Raw genomic sequence first — 21363 nt, 5'->3', positions numbered from 1 at the left:
GAATTAGGCATCGACGTAATAAATTATTATCCTGAAGGGCTCATTTATCGCGAAATTTCAGCCAATTTATCTGAAATTCACCATAGACGAGACTTGGGTACACCACCATGTTAGTAAGAGTCTTTTGAACGGTGGAAAAATAACGAAGAGGCGGCAGTTAAAGCCAAGGTTACACCGTCAATGAGCGGTCGAGTTTCTCACTGAACATAGAACTGTGAACACTCGGTATTATGATAATCTAAAAAATACGGTGAAACCTATCTACAGATCAAAAAGACTCGATTTTCCATTACCAAAAATTGCCAAAAGTCTGAAAGAAACTATTCAGCAAAATTATATTTGAACCACCCTCGTAAATTTGCGCGTGTTTTCATTAGAATTTCAACCGTTTTAGACGCTTAACCTCCGTTTTACAATTATATGGATATCTCCTCATTTAATAATAATGATTCGAGATACCTTCATATATCATCTCCACAAACCAACCCCTTCGGTATAAAAAAGAATGTGAAAGTTCCAAAATTATTTCAAACAGTTTTATAATCAATGAGTTGTGTTCAATATATAAAGCACACATGATTTCGTCAAGAAAAATTTCGAACAAAGGATATTATAGTTGATAGAAGGGATAGATGATGTTTGAGGATTTTCTCTGAACTAATACAGATAAGAAATTCCTTTCAAATCGTTTATCGAGGTACATACCTTTTGTGTGCTTATTGGGTCGTCGATACGTATTAATATAATCAATATTTATCAAAGGAGTAGTGAACTATAATAAACACAATTTTTGATGTCTAACGCAACTATAAAATGTTAAATTCGCATATAACATAAAAATAACTAAATAAACACGCGAATAAAATAAAATTTTACTGTTCAGAAAGATGTAATAGATTTAATTTCAATTGGCAAATGATTGTGCATTTTTTGCATTGTAAACTATTGAGCACTCAACTAATTCTGCACGTGGAGAAGGTTCCTAAGCTGTGTAATGACCTAACAGCTCTAAAGGGAAGGGCATATGGGAAATGCGACTCATGAAGGGCATAAAAAACACTGTTGAGGTTGATACGTTTAGTTCTTGGGAACCTGCAAGGTCCTTTGCATAATGAGCAGTTATCATTTCTGTTCAAACCACTAATTTACCTTCGGAAAACTTTTTGTCACTGATAGTTCCAAGTTTGTTTTTTGTTTTTCCGGTTGCGACTTTCCTGATTTTTCGGCTACTTTCTGTTCCTTCAGATTTTTTTTTACATATTAATCAATATGACTCGATATGGATAACGATTTTCAAAATTTTAGGGGGTGAAAATTCTTTGTCACTGAAAATTCCAATTTTTTGATTTTTGTTTTTTGTTCGACGATTGTCCTGATTTTTAAACTACATTCATTTTTCTTTAGAATGTTTTTTACATATTTCCCATAGATTTTGAATGTTCTGCCCAATTTTCATAAACTGATTCACAGTTTTCCAGTCTATCAAAATCAAAAGTTATTCTCCAATTTCTCAATTTGTAATCAAAATATTCTATGAGTTGTGATTCGAATGGATGTTTTGTTTTCCATCCTTTACTAAAAATATATGGGATTTCGTCAAAGTCAAATATCACTTTGGTATCATGATTTAAGTCGACAGATGCTTTTTTTATATCTTTCAATTTCCATCGAACAAGTTTTTCTCTTTTACTGATAGTCCTTCGAGATATATGAGAGATTTTACATAAAATAAGTCAGACAATCATACTAATATAAACGATTTTTATACTCAATCTGAAAATTTTTTATTTTGGTTATAATACGCTACAGTTTTCCAAGAAATTTTCCTTACTACAGATCAACTATCTTATTTTCATCCCGAAATCTCTGATGAAGTTCTTCAAGAATCTTTTCTGTTCTATTCACCACTCATACTTCCTAAACTTTCAAGAAAAAAATTCGAATGAAAAGTGCTGAAATGCATCCTCGATAATCATTTTCACCTGAAAATTCTTTATCGAAGCATCTTCTTATTTTTTTTTTTCAATTTCCCAAAAACTGCTGCCAGAAGAACTTGGCACAACAAAGAAAACACGAAAATGTTGAGGAAAATACATTTTTCCCAGCGATCTTCAATAACTCGAAGCCTTTTTTATAAACTTCAAGCTTCTCAAAAATAGCCGTTAACTGAAGACATCGCCTTTACATTGCTGGAAATTCTTTGCCTACCATTTCTTCAAGTTTGGAAACAGAAAATAATCCCAAGGTGCTAAATCTGGCGAATAAGGTACACGAGATACCAATTCGAACTTTAATTCATTGATTTTGGTTAGGAATCTGGAGTCGTCACCTCATTTGGTCGACCACTACGATGCTGATCTTCACAGGTTTAAAATCTTCTACCCAATATTTTACTGTTGATAACGAAGGATCAATCACACCCAGAGTACAATCTAGTTCACCTTCTATATTGGTTGGGATAATGCCTTTCAAATAAAAGTATCGAATCGCATAACGATGACAAATTTTTTCCATGTCACAAATTCACCAAACAAATACTAAAAAACGTGTCATCTTCAAACTACGGTGGTATTTTCAAACAACTTCCTCCATTTCTAGATCAGACCAGGTACGCTGTTCGATAGACAAAGACTCCCACTAAAAGTTCCACTACTTCCCAAGCCTTTTGATGAAATAGGCAGAACATTTATTGGGCTCGCAGAATCTTTAATGGTCGTCTCCTACCATCCCTATCGTCTTAAGGTGGTATTTGATGCAGCACCACCAATCATTGTTAGTCAGTTTAATGTCTTTTAGACATTGTCTGGTTCTTTATATTTAATCTAATTTTTTTATTTTTGTTTAATTTACTGGAATTTTTTTGGTTTTTCTGTCTTCCTGGAATTCTAGACAAACCAAGGTCGAGCACTATTGCTACATTTGAGAAAATCTTCTTCGTCTGAGTCTGGATATTTTGTCCATTGTAGATTTTTTTGGATTTTCTGTCTTCCTGGAATTCTGGACATCCCATGGTCGATCACTGTTGCTACATTTAGGAAGATTTTCTTTAGATATTTTGTAACTATGAGTAGGACCAAGACTTCATATTTTAATTTGTTCTAGCTGTCTTGATGTTAATGGTGGTCGATCTATGAATTGTGGCTGATTATTTCAATCAATATTGGATACTTTTCTAAATTTGCAATTCAAAATGGGAATTTATTTGAGATATATCGATATCTAATTATGTTTGTCAGGATTTTTCGTCCCCACACCCTTAACTATTGAACTGGGTTTTATAGTCCGAAGAAAATGTACAATTTGACATGTTTTACATCAAATTTTAGCTTGCAGCTTTTTTTTTTATTGAATATGCCACACCTGGACTATATTGTTCAATTTCCTCGTAAATACTATAAATAAGTCACATTTGCATACGTTCTATTCATAATAAGTAAACAAATGGAATATTCATTTCCTGGTATAATGGAAACGCTAAACTAAACGAAATTTGTGTAAACAGACGAGAACCTAAATAGATAACGCCTATCTTTCAGTTGGAAACGTTCGAAATATTCTCCAACATGATAAAATTAAAAATCGCGTTTAGTTAGAATATATTTTCCAGGGAATACTAGGTTCCGGTTTTGCACTAAAAGTTCAACAAAAGCAACGTCAAAAGCACTTTAATCGTCAAATACCTGCAGCCGCTATGTTGATACAATGTCTTTGGCGATGTTACGCCGCCGATAAAACCTTCAATTCCACGGCAACGTGGCAGGTTTATCTCGGCGATTCCAACGGGGCGCCAGTGGTTAACAGCAACACCGCGGGAGGAAGCAGCAGCAATTATGGCATGCCTCTATCTAAGGTAAACACTTTTATGATTATTAGTATAAGATGGAATTGTGATGGTTCTATTTGGTATATTGGTAATGGAGATCCTCGACTCCAAAATTAATCATAGAGGGTTTCTCGTGAATAATATTGGTTACAAATATCATAGCACAAGATGTCGAGGATGCGGGTTATACGCTGAAGAAGTTAAATTGGGAGTAAGAGAAACAACAGGAAAAGGAATCAAAAATAGACTGGGAAAGAAGAAAGAAACGAAGATAGATACACTAAACAACCAAACAATAATCAACTATCACTGAAATTGTTGATAACTGTTGAAACTGGCAACAAACAACCTGACAAGCATTTAATCATAACACAATGGACAAAAGGAAGAGAAGAAGACCTGTAAAAGCATGGAAAAGAACTATCCATATAAACTTGGCTTGGGAAAATAGCTACAGAATAAAATAAAATGGAGAGCTGCTGAAATAATGCCCTTTGCTCCACTGGGAGCTATATGATGAGTCCCATGGGTAAAAAAAAACGATAAAGATCCAAAAAATCTCGATGATCTTAAGATAGTATCGATGAAGCCACAAGGAGAAGGAACTAATGGTTGAGAAAAGGGATTTAACCCAATGTTAAGCAAGACCTTTAGAATTATATGTAATAAATTGTTTGAACGTTAAACAAAAATTTCGCCATGGATATGAATAAATGCTTCATGCTTGTGAATGATTAAAAGAAAATTACGAGATCTTGAAATTGAGGCATGAAAAGCAACATTATTCATGAGACACCCTTTATATATGTTGTAATAATCAATTAAGTGGCATTTTCCAATTAATAATAATTAAATTATCTCATGAAAACTTTCTTGGAGAAATTAGACGTTGAATGTAAATTGATTTAAGAAATATCTTAGACCCAAAAAGTAATAGTAAACTGGAAGAGCTCGTTTCTGAAGCTCTCATCAAATTATTTCGATGTTGATTGAACTTTTATAAAATAAACCGATCGGACTGTCTATCGGATTACATATATCCGAAGATACGTATCAAGAGGTCGAGATATTTTCTCAATCGTTTCCATCTCGGAAAATATGGAATACTATGAGAAATATAAAGGAAATAAACCGGATCCTATATTCCTTCAGTTATTTATTTATTTAATAATACTAATCAAACGGAAAAATTATTGGAAGTTTCATCTTAAATTTATGCAGGTAGTTGAAGTATTCATTTGACAAGACACAATAAAAACCGCCAAAACGTGGGAGCGAAAAAGACGGTCACGTCAAAAAATTGAGCTTTGATGAACGGACTACCTTCTAAAAAGTGAAATCGTCTCAGAAAAATATTACTGCTTTATTAAGGTAAAAGAAGAAATAATCTTCCGAAAAAAAAGTCCATCAAAATATGATCGCCGTGGTTAAAATTTACAATTTTCACTTCAAACTGGTTAAACATCTGCCGTATCTACCCGATTTAGTACCCAGCCACTATTTTCTAACCTCAAATTGCAGGAGTGAGTTTTCGATCAAAGTGAGACGTAAAAGCTTATTTTAAACGGTAACTATTAGGTTGAAAAGGGTTAAAAAAATTATAGCATCGCTTTAAGAGATTATGGGAAAATATGTTTTTTTATTAAGTCAAAAACTTTATATATAACCCTCGTATATGCGTTTTTGTGGTTTCTGATTTATTTTGCTACGAAAATTATTAAGAAAAACGCCACGCATTCTACGAAACTTCACAAATTCGTCCCTTGAATGAATCGTAAAAAATTAAAAACAATAATTATTTAATAAATAACAAACATTAAAGTCATTTAATTAAAGAATTTTGAATTTTGTATATAAGATTTTAGTTTTTATGTTAGCTTAGTTGTGAGAAATGGGAAATTTCAGTTTTCAAGTAAAACTTTTGTAATTGCAAACATTTTTCCACCCCCCGTGCAAAATCAATATTCCAAATACTTTCGACTTGTATAGAAACAGAAATTTCCCAGTTCTGCTTAGTTTTAGATGCAGTGTTCGATGTATCGGTGTTGAATATCCATACGTTGGGTCAGTCCCTGATATTACAGGTCGCAAAAAAGGCATCGGTTCTAAAAAGGAGAAAATCCAAAAATAAAATGGATCCTCCCAGTTCGCGTACCGAAATCGGCACTCCGGGTCCAGGTACGCCGTTGACGGACACTCCAGTCGTACCATCCACCATGACTGGTCAACCCAATAAGGCCCTATCCGATACAGACGTTATGCTGTATATGGATGAACCAAAATCAGGTTTGTTTGGGAATTAATTTATTTTAGACACATCGAGTTTATTTTTCCTTTATTATATTTATTTTTTTTAAATCTTTCGTTTTTTTAATCATTGTATAAATTTCATGAAAATTAAAATTTCGAGTTCGTTTTCGCCATTAATGATCAGTGTAACATTGAAATGCTTTAATATACATTTTACTCCCTATTAGTGTGACTATTACGTTTATACAGGGTGTTTCATAACAAGGCGATCTCGTCTCTAGGATAGATAAAATACTGAAAAATATTTGGAGTTTTTTCGCAACGCCATCCGTATCCTAGAAACGAAATCATCTTTTTTTAAAACACCCTGTATATAAGGGGCGGTAAAAACCTTTTTTCCAAGTATCATAATAATTGTTTATTTAAGGAACTCCTCCGCCAAGTAGAATACGAAGGGGCGATAGGGAAAGTGTCAGAGGGGCGGTTTTTACAAGCCAAACAAGCACAGTGACCGAAGCTGCTAGTGATGATATTGATGATTTAGACGCCGAACTACCTCGAGTTACACAGTAAGTTTATTAAAAAAATATAGTTATCGATATTAAAAAAACATTTTCTTAAAAGGGAAATAAATTGAAAAATATGGCGGCGGCGCTCGCAAAATCGACCAAAATTTTAAATAATACTAAAAACTGAGCAAATTTTATAAAAAAAATTCCATTTCGTATAGTTTTAAAGTAAAACGTATTTGAAAGATAATTCTTATTATTTCGAAAGCGAAAAAGAGGAAATAAGTGTATAAATCCTTACATTTCAACACCCTAGCGAGCTCCTGTAAATCGATGTGATTTCCACGCAAGAATGACCGCCTCGGGTCCTTATATTTTAATATTCTTTCAACAGTGAAGTACCTCAAAAATTTTACTAAAATATCACGTATACTTCATTTTGTTTTATATACAAGAACCGAACTATAAAACTAACTCAGGATTTGGTCCTTTAAGGCCAAAAAGCTATATTGGAGCTCGGCACCCAAGCATAATCCTAAGATGATTATTTTGAACTATCCAGCATTATCTCACTTTGAGCAGTATTTGCAAGACCTACTCGCTAAACAGACGTAGCTATCAACACCTAGTTCACCTGTAGATACCTAGGAAGTCAAAACATCGAGACTCCTTTCTTTGGAGCTATGGAATAAGCCCCCAAGGCACGTCTTTTCCCGAACACCCCAACCTCGAATTGTGCTTGTTTCTTACGAAAAAAAACGTCTGAAATTTTCCATTTTAAGGTTCCCAAGAACAAATTTGTAAATAATTCCACTACGCTTCTCCAATCAATAAAATCAGTTTCCTCAACCACTTCACTTTTCGCAACTGAAATTCAGACCACGTCACTTCGAATTCCTCACAACCAACTTTTCTTTGGTCTACTGAAGACTTAGACGGAGGACTTCCAATCCCTTCTCGTAAGACATCGCCGTTCCTCTAACAACCATAAACACCATAAGATAGTTATAGAAAATTCTACAAGCTGACAGACTATAAAAAGCATGTAGAGTCGCGTCTCTTAAAGTTTCAGAAGACGAAATCACATCAACCAGTTTCCTGAGGTACAAGATATTCTAACCTAAACCTCCAACAGAATCATCAATCCAAGGCAACGCCTATCTGATATTTTCATACTTTCCTCGATGTTGGAAAACCGCAGACATCGTTCTTATCCCCAAACTCGGTAAAGACCCTAACCAATCCCGAATCTTACTCCTCGATATCGTAAATCAGCGACCTGGGTAGAGTCTTTGAACATTTCAATGACAGTCACATTATCACATATCATCTTCATAGATGTGCTGAAAGCTTTCGATTTGGTCTGAGCTCGTTACGAAGTTTCCAGGTACATCTTTTCATGAGTCAATCGTTCACCTTCCTGATAAAAGACCTCTTAGGAAGACGGAAGATTCATCAACTCAATTTTTTCGACTGAATTGTAAAAATTAATTACGAACGCAATGGTAAGGGTTCTGTAGATCAAAAGTTTTCCTATATCAGGGTTGTTTCAGTTTGATTAAAATTACGAATTATCCCTTGATAGACTAAAATAAAAGCACGTCTTTGGTCGTTCAGCACGGGGTATGAAAAAACTTTTGAAATATTCAAGGAAGCGACAACGTTTTTGGTAAAATGATTTCCGGAAAAATTTGAATTCTTATAAAATATTTTCACTTTTATTTGCGAACTAATTCTCTTGAATTCAATTTAAAAAATTTAGTGAAACAGATTGTAATAATGATTATTTTCCCCCCAAAAAAAACTCGCGATTTTCCAAAGATTATATTATATCGTGTTTTTGTAACGATATTTTCTTTTTAGATTAACCGAGGCGCATAAAAACGCGATACGAGCGATTCGGAAAATCAAATATTTCGTAGCCCGAAGGAAATTTCAACAGGCGAGGAAACCCTACGACGTTAGGGATGTCATCGAACAATACAGTCAAGGACATCTAAACATGATGGTCAGGATAAAGGTAAGCGATTGGTTTTAACACAAAAACTTACTTCTTTGATCGATTTCGTGTCGTTATTTCTTTTTATTTTCTATTATATTCATGATCTAAATTGATATATTGATTAATATAATTACAAAGTAGATCGAAACGTCTTTTTTACATAATTTTCATAAAAAAGAAACCTAAAGACAAATCAACAAAAAAAAATTATATTTCCGAAAATCCACCTCGAACAAAGCTAAATCGGGTGAATATAGTGGATGATTTATAAAATCGTAGTGATTTGTACGTCTTCTCATAGAAAAAAAAACTGAAATCATCAAAATCATAACGCAAGGCCTTGAGGCCAAGGATGAAGGAACGAAGACATAATATAGAGAACTGGAGGGTAAAATACAGGAACCTAAAGAAATGGAAAATAATAACAAAAACAGCAAAGACAAACGAGGAATAATCCACTTCAAAAAAAGGATTTTAAAACGCTAAAAACGATCCATAATCAAAAGGAATGAAAAGCTTGATGATGATGATTCTTATATCACGTGCAGTAACTAATGAGGTAGAAACATAAAAAAATTAAACACTTACCCATTGGTTTATGGTGTGAAATCTCCATCCTTACCATTAACCATTTGATCAGTACCATATTTGTTAGTAGAAATTTTGTCAACGCGAACCGATTCGAACCATTTCCATATCGCGGCGAGCGGTTGCCGTACCACATTCATCACTTACATTAAGGCATACATCGCATAATCATCCCCATAACACAGACTTGTTAGTCCACTACGTTAGAGCAACCTCAAGCCTATACTTGTCGTTTCTAGGGAACTAATTTTCCGAAAAAAATTAGCTTAACCCAACAGCCTCGTCCTCATAGTTAAAGAAAATCTCAACAGATTACTCAGAAAGTCATTTGAATGATAATCGAGTCTACAAGTTACTGAAAAATTAGATTTTCACGGAAATAAGACATAAAATCATGATAAATAAACACGAAAAACGAAAAAAAGTTGAATAAATTTGATGTTTCTATTAAAAAGAATTTGTTTGGTTAAAAAAATTTCAAGTGCTAACTCCCCGAATCAAAGTCTAATTGAGGTGTCAGAGCCTCAATCTGCCTACTCCCTGATCTCAAAAGACGATGTCATGAAATGACGGTTTGGTGATACTTTAGAGCGCCTCTAACTCTATTGATATCAACAAAACTTTTTGAAACAGAGAGCAGCTTGAATATTTAATTTTGATTAAATTTAAAAAAAAAATACTTTTTTGAACGCGTATCTAATTTTTAGTAAAACTTGTTAAACCGAGTACCCCAAATATGCGAGCTGTTCTGAGTGATCTGCGATTTGGCGAAAAAATTATTGAAATGATGAAAAGTTGAAGGAGATTTTCTAAAAACTATGAGTCCTTATTGTACCCAGAGATAGAAATGCGATCAGATTTTCACACAGACATTCGAAAGTAAGTAAAACGGAAATTTCTCAAATTTCAAAATATTTATATATCGTGTGTATAAAGTTTTCTGTTCAATTCAATTTCTGCCAAGGCATCTAGCCTGGAAAGAGTTTTTTATTTTTTAAAAATTTAACAACGTCCTAATAGAATAAAATATTAAATAGCAAAATTGATCGTGATTAAACATTTTGTAAAATACACGAAACTCCTTGTTATTCCTTCCGGTAACGTGAGCTGTGAAGAAAAGATTTGGTTACGTCCCCAATTTTCATATTACGATGTAAAATTTTTAATTCCACTTAATCACTTCGTTTTTTTTTGTAAGATTAATGATTGAATGATAATAATGATTTTATCGATAAAGTAACTTAATTCTAAGTTTCTTCTGAGTAAAAATTAATTTCTAAAATAAGTAAAAATATTAAGTATGTTAAGCTGCGGCGGCTATTTTATACAGCACGATATACAAAATGGCTGCCGCAGCTCAATATCGCAAAAACAGAAACTGTTTTGGGAATTTTTGCGCAATACCATCTTAAAGCAACAAAATATGCCGTTATGCCTGTATTAGTAGTTATTTTCGTTACAGAAATATGCAAAATGGCTGCCGCAACTTAATGTCGGGTCAAATTTGATCACTTAGTATTGTTTCAATTTAGCAGGTACATAATAAAAATATGAATACTTTGAAAAAAAAAAAATGCAAAATATAAAAATTTTAATGTAACCTAATCTAGAAAATGTCTGATATCAAAAATACCTGTAAGATAAAAAAACATTTCGGGCACACTCGATGAATAACAAAAATAAAAACAAAACTGGAAGAAATCCGTGAAAATATGAAATTACAAAGAGGAAACAACAAAACCGCGAGTTTTTTTATAGAAATCATTCTTCTTTGAGCTCTTTGTCTAATGTTTCTCTAAATTTTTTATCCTTTCAAAAATTACATCAACAATATTGATAAGATTGCTAATTTAACAACAGGAAAGAATCACTTTTGGTCAAATTTGATGGATTTTTGACACACCAGAAATTATTTAAAAACATTCTCGTCGTACACAAACTTTTTTTCTCGGTGTATATATTTATTCGAGATGAAAAATTTAGTGTTAAAAAAGAATTTATAACACAAAAAATGATCAGAATCATTAATTAATGTCAATAATTTATATAAAGTTTAACATTTGTCAAATAACACATGTTTTTTGACAGGAGAAGTGTTGCCATTTCGGTTAAGAGGACAAAAATGATAAAAGTGTCAAATTAATTGAATCCCCCTCGTATCTATATATAGATACTAGTTTTCCTCTATTGTAGAATGCAAATAAAATCGCGAAAACGTAATTTTCATTTTTTTTAAATATAAAAAATGCATTAAATGGGCTTTTGCTTCGATCTAATAGAAATTTATTGTGAAAAAAGTAGGTTACTTCAATTGAAACTTTATCAGAAATTATTTGAAAACTTTCTCGTGGTATGCAAACTTTTTTTCTCGGTGTATATATGTATTTGAGATGAAAGCGAAAAATTAAGTGTTACAAAAAGAATTTATAAAAAAATCATTAATTAGCGTCAATAAGTCTTATTCTTAATTTATTTTTTGACCTTTCCAAATTAAATAGTCCAAAGTAATATTTTTATTTTTGTTATACATCCCCACTATCACCTACCTTTCGGCATACCGCTATTTTTACGCAACACTATATACGTAAAATCTGAAAAAAATTATAAATTTGTTAAAAAAAATTGTTATGCAAAATTTTATGAAATAATCATTATTATTATTATTTTTATGTTATTTTCTAATTTCAGGAATTACAAAGAAGACTTGACCAAACATTGGGAAAACCGGGTAGTTATTTAGCGGGAATTGACAGGGTCGGGAATGTAAAACCGATGACTGTTGGGGCTAGGTTATACAGGGTAGAGCAACAGGTAATTTTCTATTTTTATATAACTTCTACAGCAAAAGGAATCTAAAATAAATAATAATATAGAATCACTCGCTAACAATACGCAAAAACGTAGAAATCGATAAAGTTGCGTAAAAATGCTCAATTGAACTAATAATGGTCAGAATTTATTTTTAAAATTTCTGTACCTGAAGTTCGAAACGAAAATAAAAAAAAACTTTACTTATTTCTGTACCAAATCGATTGAAAAGAGAAGAACGAAAAGATTCTCAGGAATCAGAGAAGAGGCCATAAAAAAGGTAGAAAAAAATTAAGACCATACCATCCCCCGAACATGCCCCCACGCTCGAAGCTGTTTGCAAATCATTAGGAAAAAACTAACCAAAACCGAGGATCAATCAGAAATTTTTAGAAATCATCAACGAGGATATAAGAAAGGTAGAAAAAATGTCGAGACCATACGACCCCCTACTCACGCAGCTGTTAGTAAATGATTAAAAAAAATTTATAAAGGACGAAAATCAGTCTGAAATTCACAGGATTTTCTAACAAGGTCATTAAAAACGTGGAAAAACAATATCGAGACCATACGACCCCGGAAACATCCCCTAATCATCACTCAACTCATGCAGTTGCTGAGGAATTTCAAACTGATCCTCGGCCATTATTATTTTTTTTTATTATTCCCCAGCAACTACATGAGTTGAGTGATGTTTAGGGGATGTTCTGGAGGTGATATGGTCTTAATGTTTTTGTTTTCTACTTTTTTATGACCTCCTCGGTGATTCCTGAGAAGTTCAGACTGATAGTCAACCTTTTTCTATTTTCAGTCAGAATAAATGATAGGGGTTGCCTTTCAAGGGTGGCTTTAGGGTTTTTTGCCCATAATATTTTCATTTTTGCTGTATACATCATCGGTGGTACTTTTCAACCGATTTGGTATGAAAATAATTCAAATTTATTTTCGTTTCAAAAGAAACGAACGTTTCGTTCTCCAGGTACATGAAAATTTTCTGTGATTTATTTCAAAAAGTACATTGTGAATATAACAAATTGATTTAATGAACATTTTTTTGTTTTTCAGTTGGGAACAATGGACAAAAAATTAGATACAATAGCTAACGTTATCAGTGTACTAGCACAAAAACAACAAATATCTTTAAGGTCATCAGAAGATAACGTTTAATTTTTCAATTTTTCCGTATTTGATTTCAATTTGTACAAAGGACCATATATCCGAAATTTAGTATACCTCTACATACATATTTTTGTCAAGATTTTGGTAAATTGCTAATTGAAAGTCAACATTGTGGGAATAACTGAGAAGAAACAAAAAAGTATTTTTTGTCATAGTTTTATTTTTTTATCTAGTTTGTACTGTGCGTTTGCCTCATCAAATACTTGAATACAATTAAAACATAAGAAAATATTTATAAAATAGTGTGCAATCTGTAAATTTTTTATAAATTACCATTTAAAGAAAACATCATATTTCAAATATAATAATTTATTTCTTGAGTCCCTCTAAAAAAATAGTTCAAACCTTTCATTATACCAGAAATACACGATTTCTTTTCTATTTACAAAATTTTAAGATTTCTACTGGGGGTACTAAGATTTTTTCAATCATTTCATAATAAATAGAGTATTATTTCAACGCCTATGCAAAAAATTCTAATAATTCATCACCAAAATATTCGGCAAATATTTTACTGAAAAATTAACTTACAACTTATCGATATATGAACAATACTGAATTTGTTCAATAAAACACCTCTTGTAAATGCAATTTAAACCTGAAAATGGACGAATCCTTAAAAAATGAGCTTTAGATATTTAAAACTTAAAAGCACTTGATGAAGCAAACCGATTTTTCATTGTGTATGCTGCATGTACTTATTACATATCAGTCCATACCTACTATTATCATTATACTTGAATCAACTTTAATAAATAAAAAAAGGGGTTTCTTAGAGAATTGACATTATTAAGTTTGGAACGCGTTTGAAGTTTATTACAAATAATTTCACAGCTGATTCAACTAAAAAATGTCAAGCTATGTGTTGATGATCTTGATATTTTCGTACGATATAAATATAGAAGAACAAAAATTATATTACGAAAAGCAGAAAAAAACATTCGAAAAATTTGAACGAGTATTTAAAGATTGAATAAAAATTAGAAAATCATCAGGAATTAACGAAATTAACGTAGATTGATAAAAAAGAAATTTTTAAATATAAAATTTACATTACTTTTTAATATGTGATTAAATTCAATTTAAAACTTTGAAATAAATGAAATTGCGTATTTAAAATTAGTTGATGTAAAGCGAAGGTCAAGATGGAGGCGTGGATGATTGAAATGTACAGCCAAAATTAATTTCACCTTTTTTGAAATATACAATTTTATACTAATTTTTTTATTATTGAATAAGATTCATTTCAAATCTCTTAATAATTAGAAAAAATGACAACTACATATTAAAAATTGGTTAATGCAAGACGAAGGCCAAGATGGCGGCTTGGATGATTGCAAAGTATGACCGAGACTCACATTAAAAAATTGGTGGAAATTCAAATTTTTTTCAATTTCAACGTAATAATATGAATTTAATAATTCAAGTAACTCAAATATATTCGTATCTGAGTTTTGTATTAATGAGAAGGTGAGTTTTATATAGAATCAAATTGTTAAAAAATCTTGGTTAGGTAATGTAACTTTACTTTACTTTACTTTGACGAAATATTAAAATATATATTTGCAAATACTCACTTATCGCTCTAATATCTAATTGATACACTTATTTATTCACTAAAATCACTATCACATTCACTATTCACTCACTAATACTATTATTTTAAAAAATGTTTTAAACGATATTTATAACCTCTAAAATATTATTTATTAATTTTAAACGATATTTGAATCCTATAAATTATTGTTTGTTAATCTTTAGATACGTTTGACGGAATTTTATGATTATTAAAAAAAAGAAAAAATTCTTACGACACCGACGCCTTAAAGTCTAAAGAACAACTGAACATCCGTTTCTACTGCATGGTATCCGGATACTGAAACATCGGCAAGGGTGACTTGATTTATAAACAAGTGTCAAAAATTAGAAGAACAATAGAGTAATGAAAAGATTGTGTTGCTATGGAACTGGAAATTCTATAGATAAACAAAAAGTAAATATCATAGAGATATTTATCTATTGAAAATTAATATATTTTGATAATTCGTTTTTTTTAATAATAAATAATGTCGTTTATAGAACTTTATGATTCTCTAAGGAATATCCTAGTATAATTTGCAAAATTAAAGTCAATATTACGAAATATCATTTAAAGAAAATACTTTTTGAATATTACATTACCACAAGTAGTATTATCCATGATGTAAAGACTTATTGCTAATCAAATTTTCCAAATTGGCGTGTCGTTTTGGGAGCGAATTCTCATTGGTTGCTTCCCAGCTGGTGCGCTAGAGCACACCTTGTAGTCTTTACATCATGTTATTATCGGGCACATTGTATAGTATTTTATATCTAGTTATAATATTTCTACACAAGTTTGTTTAGACTGTGCCTATATCTATTTATACATAATTAAAAATGAAAACGACTTTGCATTTATGTATAAATGATTTAACCAGCAGCTAGAGTATATAAAGTTGTTTAAAAATTAGTACAATGATTACACGAAGAAAAATGTTTAGTATACGTAACTATAATAGTTTTTTCAAACAGATTTAAAAAAAAATTAGAGAAAAAATGAAAAGGAGAGTCCCTAAAGAAAACTATAAGAAAGAATCTATAATTCAAATATTGGCTAAAATGTTTGATTATTTCACTTAATTCACTATCGACACTTAACAAAATCTATAAATATGTTAATTATTATACCAAGGAATGTTTCCAAGAAATTATTACACGAAGAAAAGTGTAAGGTATTTTGAAACTAAAAATTATCTATAATAGTTTCTCAAACAGATTTGAAATAAATTAAGGGAAAAATAAAAAGGAGAGTTTCATATCATATTAAATTATTTGAATTTTAAATATTTATAATCTCAACTTTTTCAATAATTTTCAAATGTGTCTAAAGCTAAAATTTGATGGTTTTCGTTAATAAAAATTTTGAATATGATGTCAAAATTGATCCAGTTCCAAGTCAGTTTATTACTAGACAAAAGCATAGGTGACTTTATTAATGAGCAACAGTCATTTGGATGATTAGGTGACTTCATTTATAGTCAACTGTAATCTCATTAGGTGACTTGATTAATAAGAAACTGTCATTTGAAAAACTGCGAAAAAATGTTAAATCTGTGGCATTAAAAAATATTTTACTTTTGGATAACACTGTTAGTGGGGAATTAGACATATTCCATTGTCTTTTATCATTATTTACTCATGGCTGTATGGTTATATCGAATTCTAACGGTTCATTGGAACACTTTTATTGTATATTAGAATTGAAATAGTCGATAAGGCCCTTTTCGTGTACTTATTTTTGTCTTGACGGGTATATAAATATATATCTATATATATACATAGTTGATTGGACAATCCGTATTTTTCTTAAACATACTGATTAGAAATTTGAAAACGAATTTTAGACTTTAATGGTATATAGGATTAAAATAATTTAGAAAAATTTTAATAGTTATTGTTTTTCAAATATATATACACACATCTATTAATTAATTGGCATTTGATATTGTTTAGTTGAATTACAACGTTTCAATTAATTAAATGATTAAATAAATAAAAGTGATTTTCAATTTCATACTACATACATAACCAAGAAATATTTTTGAAACTTGTTAAAGGGTGTTAAAAGTTTTAACACTAATACAAATATTGAAAAAAAAACTGTCAATTAACAATTGTTCAAATGAAAAAGAAGAAAAATAATTGCTGGGAATGTTACCTGGGAGCTTTGGGATGATGGCATATATTTAAATGGTCTAAAAAAATGTTCGTGGTACTTGGCGTGAAAATTAATACCAAATTTTTATTTATTTATCATTTAATTGTTTGGTATTCAACTGATATCCAGTAGTAAGCTTTTTAGTATTAGATCTAACTATTGATTTCCAATTTTCGTTCAGCTTTACAAATAACGAATTTTTAATACGTTGCGGGGTTATTAAAAAATTATTTATTTAATAGTTGATGTAAATTCGTCAATTTTTTCTTACATTTTTATGTCGTTGTAGTGATATAACTTGTTAAAATTAAAAAATTTGTGAATTTGTAAAGCGTTTAATTTTTCTGGATTGAGTGCCTCTAAATCTGTGATTTCGTCTCATACCTTCTCGTGTTTCTAACCGAATTAATAAAACGGCAGCATTCGGGTTGTTAAAGAGGACCAAAAATAAAAAAAATTAGTACCTACCATTTTTAACAGTTTCCTTTTAACGGCTTTGGAAAGTTTCACTTTTAACTCGAAAAATATTTGAAATTCTGATGGTTGCATACTAACGAGATGGCTAGTAACTCCATCTATTGGTAACCGTTTAACTATTAATCTAGATGTTTTTGGAGACAATTAACTGTAATAGAAGTTTCTACAACGCTCTGGAATTATTGTAAAAAACAGAATTTCCCAATAGAGCAGTAAATTGAACATTGAGATACACGGTGAGCGATCCAAACTAATTCGAGCGGTAAAAATACATCGAATTACTCATTTTCAGTCGATAGAAGACTTAAAAAATTAAAACAAATGTTTTTAAATAATATTTTAGTGTATTTTTTAGTATACAACCAAATAAACTCGAGTTACTACCCCCCCATATTAAGCAAATATAAATCAAATTGCGTTTATTTCTATAAGATGTTAAGGAAAGGAAATTTATTTAATGAGAAATTGTATAATGTGTTGCCGACATTCAGGGACATCACTAATTTCGTTAATGCTAAAAGCTTTCAACTTATTATATTGTTTTTGTTGAAATTTTAACATTAAAAACTTGCTTAAACGTTTAAAAATGATTTAAAAGTTATTTTTTTTATAATAAATGTTTCAAAGCCGTTAAAATCCGAATTGAAAAAATAAACTCTTAATATTAATAATGAAATTGGTCTGTTTATATAAAAACAATGATCAAAATCTTTAATAAGAGTAAGCAATAATAATTGTATCGTGTGTGTGTGTTGTCTCGCCGAACTATATCTGTTTCTTTTTTATATAAAATTATAACTAAAACTTATATCACTCTGTATATTAATAAATAATAAAACTACAATTCAATATTTTCCAACTATTTAGAGTAACTTATTCTATTTGGAAATTGTACAATAAGAAAAATAAGAGGTTACTCCAATTAGTGACAACTTGAGAAGAATAAAAAAACATTTTTAAACATTATCTCCTTGTTCTTCTTTGTATGATTTATATTTGTTATATGACTGCTACTGCAAATAATTATTTGATTTTTGATATAGAATTGAAAAAAATTAATATACAATATGACAATTAAAATATAGTTCATAATCTAAACAAAAATTATGGTTTATAATACTGGGTGTGCAACAACTTCACTCGTTTTTAAAAATTTTGTGATTTTATTGAAAAATCAAAACTATAACTGTGAAATAACACGAAACAAATTGTAGCGTCGACTGGTGTTATTTTAATTTCGATTTTGCAGCTTTAGAGCTAGGAGTAATTACAATGCTATGTTGAGATACAAAAAAATTGAAACCGGTTTGATTTATATAAATGAGTTTTTGAAGGATTTATATCAATATCTATGGAATAAAAATGTAAACATATCATTCCATATCTGTTTTAAATATAATCTGATTATTTTTTTGATGTGACAATCAAGTTTTATGAATAGAAATTGTTAAAAATGCAGTAGCAATCAAAATTCTTCGTTTTTATTAATCATCTGCCGTAGATGCCTCTTTTTAGGGTTAAAATCTTTCCGGAAACTGAGCTTTATAAGCTTTGTAGTATTAGTCTGTATTTCGATTGTGATACGGATGTAACAACGTATGATTTTCGATAAAAATTTTTACAAACAATTCCCAAAAATTTTTTTGTGGATAAAAATACTTTTTTATTATTCTGAACCAAAAGACATCAAAAATATATTAAAGTTTTTGTTTGAGAAAAAAAAACTTTGAAAAACATAATAAATAAAATAAAAATAGAGAATTTTATTCACTCTTTTAAAAATTGAGAGAAAATAAAAATTTTTTATGGTGTTTCTCGACTATAATTTTTTTGTTGAAAATTACAGATGGACAGGACCGGTGTGGTCCTAAAAGTTGCGCGAAAAAACGATGAGTTTTAAACTGAAAAAACTTCAAAAAATCATATCAATGAATAAAAATATTATTTTTCGAGACCTAGGAGAATAGTTCTTATCGTAACGTTGTTACATCTTCTAACTATAGTGATTGATTTCATTGTGATAGCACTAATATATTTTATTTATTAATTTATTGTAAATATTTATTATGGAATGTTTTGATGCTCACAAAATTTTCGTGATTATTATTATCATCATCTACTAAAATAAATGAACTGTTTCTAAAAAATAAAAACTTTTAAATAAGTGAAAAAAATATTCCAGATTATATTTCGTGTCCTATAAAATTATTATTAAATAGATATATCATCATTAGATTTTTTCTTGGTGCAATATGAATTATTATATAAGTAGGTGTGTATAATTGCTTATAAATTAATAAATAATATTCACGCCATTAAAATCCACTTTTATTTCATTTTTTTTTTCACTTAATTTTAAAAATATTAATATTTTTGTGCCCCCCTGATCACACCAATTTCCAATCCTGTGATTATTTTTTTTGTTGTTTTCACAATAAAAATTTTATAACCAAACTTTTAATGAAAAATACAAATACGAGGGAAATTTAAAAATAAGTTTTTGAGAATTTTTTTTTAATTGGTATACGAGAACAATTTAGGATAAAACGTTTGTCATAACATGATGTTTCTAAAATAATGCAAATACAAGAGGATCGATAAGTAACTTTTATGATAATTTTTTCTAGTTGTGTTGTATTTTTTTTTTTCAATTTAAGGACGAAAAACAAACTGATTGAACAATTTACGAAAAATTCGTTATTATAACATGAAGTTTCATGAAAATAAAGATACAGGGGGAATTTAAGAAGTTTCTAGCAGTTTTGATATCTTAGTTATGTTTTTTTTGTATTTTATTTTCTTACAAATATTGTACGAAAAATAAGTTGATGTGATAGAAAATTTCTATTGAAATAAACATACAGAAGGTTAAAAAAAAGTTTTTCTTTGAATTAATTTCGTTTTTAGAAAAATGAAATTTTATTGATATTTTACAACAAATTGGTTGTGATAAATAATGAAACAATTAGAGATAAATCAGTAATTTTACTAGGGAAAAAATTGAAAAACAAATTTAGGAATATCAAAAATACTTTTTCTGTCAATTTAGTTACCAAAAATTATTTTTTCTTTCTTTGTGAAATCCATTGAGAAAAATGCAAATTTATAAATAATTCGACATAAATCAGCCATTTTACCATAGAGAAATTGTACAAAATGCATACAGGGATACCAAAAAGAAGTTTTTTTTGTTAATTTCGTCCCTTATTCAGTTTTTTTATGAAATTTTTCACAAAAAATGCACTTTCATCCACAGTTTGAAGTAATTTGATCGTTTCACCCCAAAGAAATTTTATACAACACATACAGGGGCATTAAAACTTTGTTTTACTATCAATTTCATTACGTAGTAAATTTATTCATTATTTTTGTGTCATTTTATCGTGAAAAATACAATTTTATAAATAATGTAGCACAAATCGCTCGTTTTATGATGGTCAAATTTTACAAATCACATACAGGGTTACCAAAAACAAATTTTTGGTCGATTTCATCTCAAAGTCAATTTCTTGCTTCTTTTTGCATGAAATTTATCGCAAAAAAACAAATTTATGAACTATTTGGCATATATCGGTCGTTTTACCAAGAAAAAATTATAAAAAACGTATATAGGGGGATCAAAAAGAAGTTTATCGGTCAATTTCATGTCATAGTTAATTTTTTAATCATTTTTGTGGCTAATTTATCAACGATTTGGTATAAATAGGTCAATTGTATTAAAAAAAAACAATACAGGGGCACTAAAAATAAATTTTTCTCTCAATTTCAACCATCTGTCAAATTTTTTCTTCGTTTTGCATAAATTTTATCACGAAAAAAAAACAATTTAGCATAAATGGGTCGTTTTACTATGAATAAACTTAATTGAAATTAATACAGGAGGATTGAAAAGAAGCTTTTCGGTCAAATTCGTTCCGTAGTTAGTAAATTTCAACAGAAAAAACGATGTAATTGAAATACCTAACGGACGTTAAATAAACTCTGTATG

General features: G+C 29.8%; 1 protein-coding gene across 3 annotated transcripts in view; it reads left to right on the top strand.

Moving 5' to 3' along the window:
- Positions 1-15725, top strand: part of LOC130892910 (potassium voltage-gated channel subfamily KQT member 1) — a 70332-nt gene extending 54607 nt beyond the window's left edge. The window contains exons 9-14 of one of the 3 annotated variants that reach the window (XM_057798610.1): positions 3608-3850; positions 5893-6109; positions 6501-6642; positions 8446-8602; positions 11861-11983; positions 13046-15725. In XM_057798610.1, coding sequence (XP_057654593.1) covers positions 3608-3850; positions 5893-6109; positions 6501-6642; positions 8446-8602; positions 11861-11983; positions 13046-13147 — 984 coding nt within the window. In that variant the 3' untranslated portion in view covers positions 13148-15725. The remainder of the gene's footprint in view (positions 1-3607; positions 3851-5892; positions 6110-6500; positions 6643-8445; positions 8603-11860; positions 11984-13045) is intronic. The other 2 variants (XM_057798609.1, XM_057798607.1) reach the window with 2 other exon arrangements.
- The last annotated feature ends 5638 nt before the right edge of the window (positions 15726-21363 follow it).

Source organism: Diorhabda carinulata, chromosome 4, assembly GCF_026250575.1.
Source record: "Diorhabda carinulata isolate Delta chromosome 4, icDioCari1.1, whole genome shotgun sequence".
NCBI classification, from domain to species: Eukaryota; Metazoa; Arthropoda; class Insecta; order Coleoptera; family Chrysomelidae; genus Diorhabda; species Diorhabda carinulata.
Note: the sequence above shows the minus strand (reverse complement) of the source record. Positions and strands in the feature narration are given on the sequence as shown.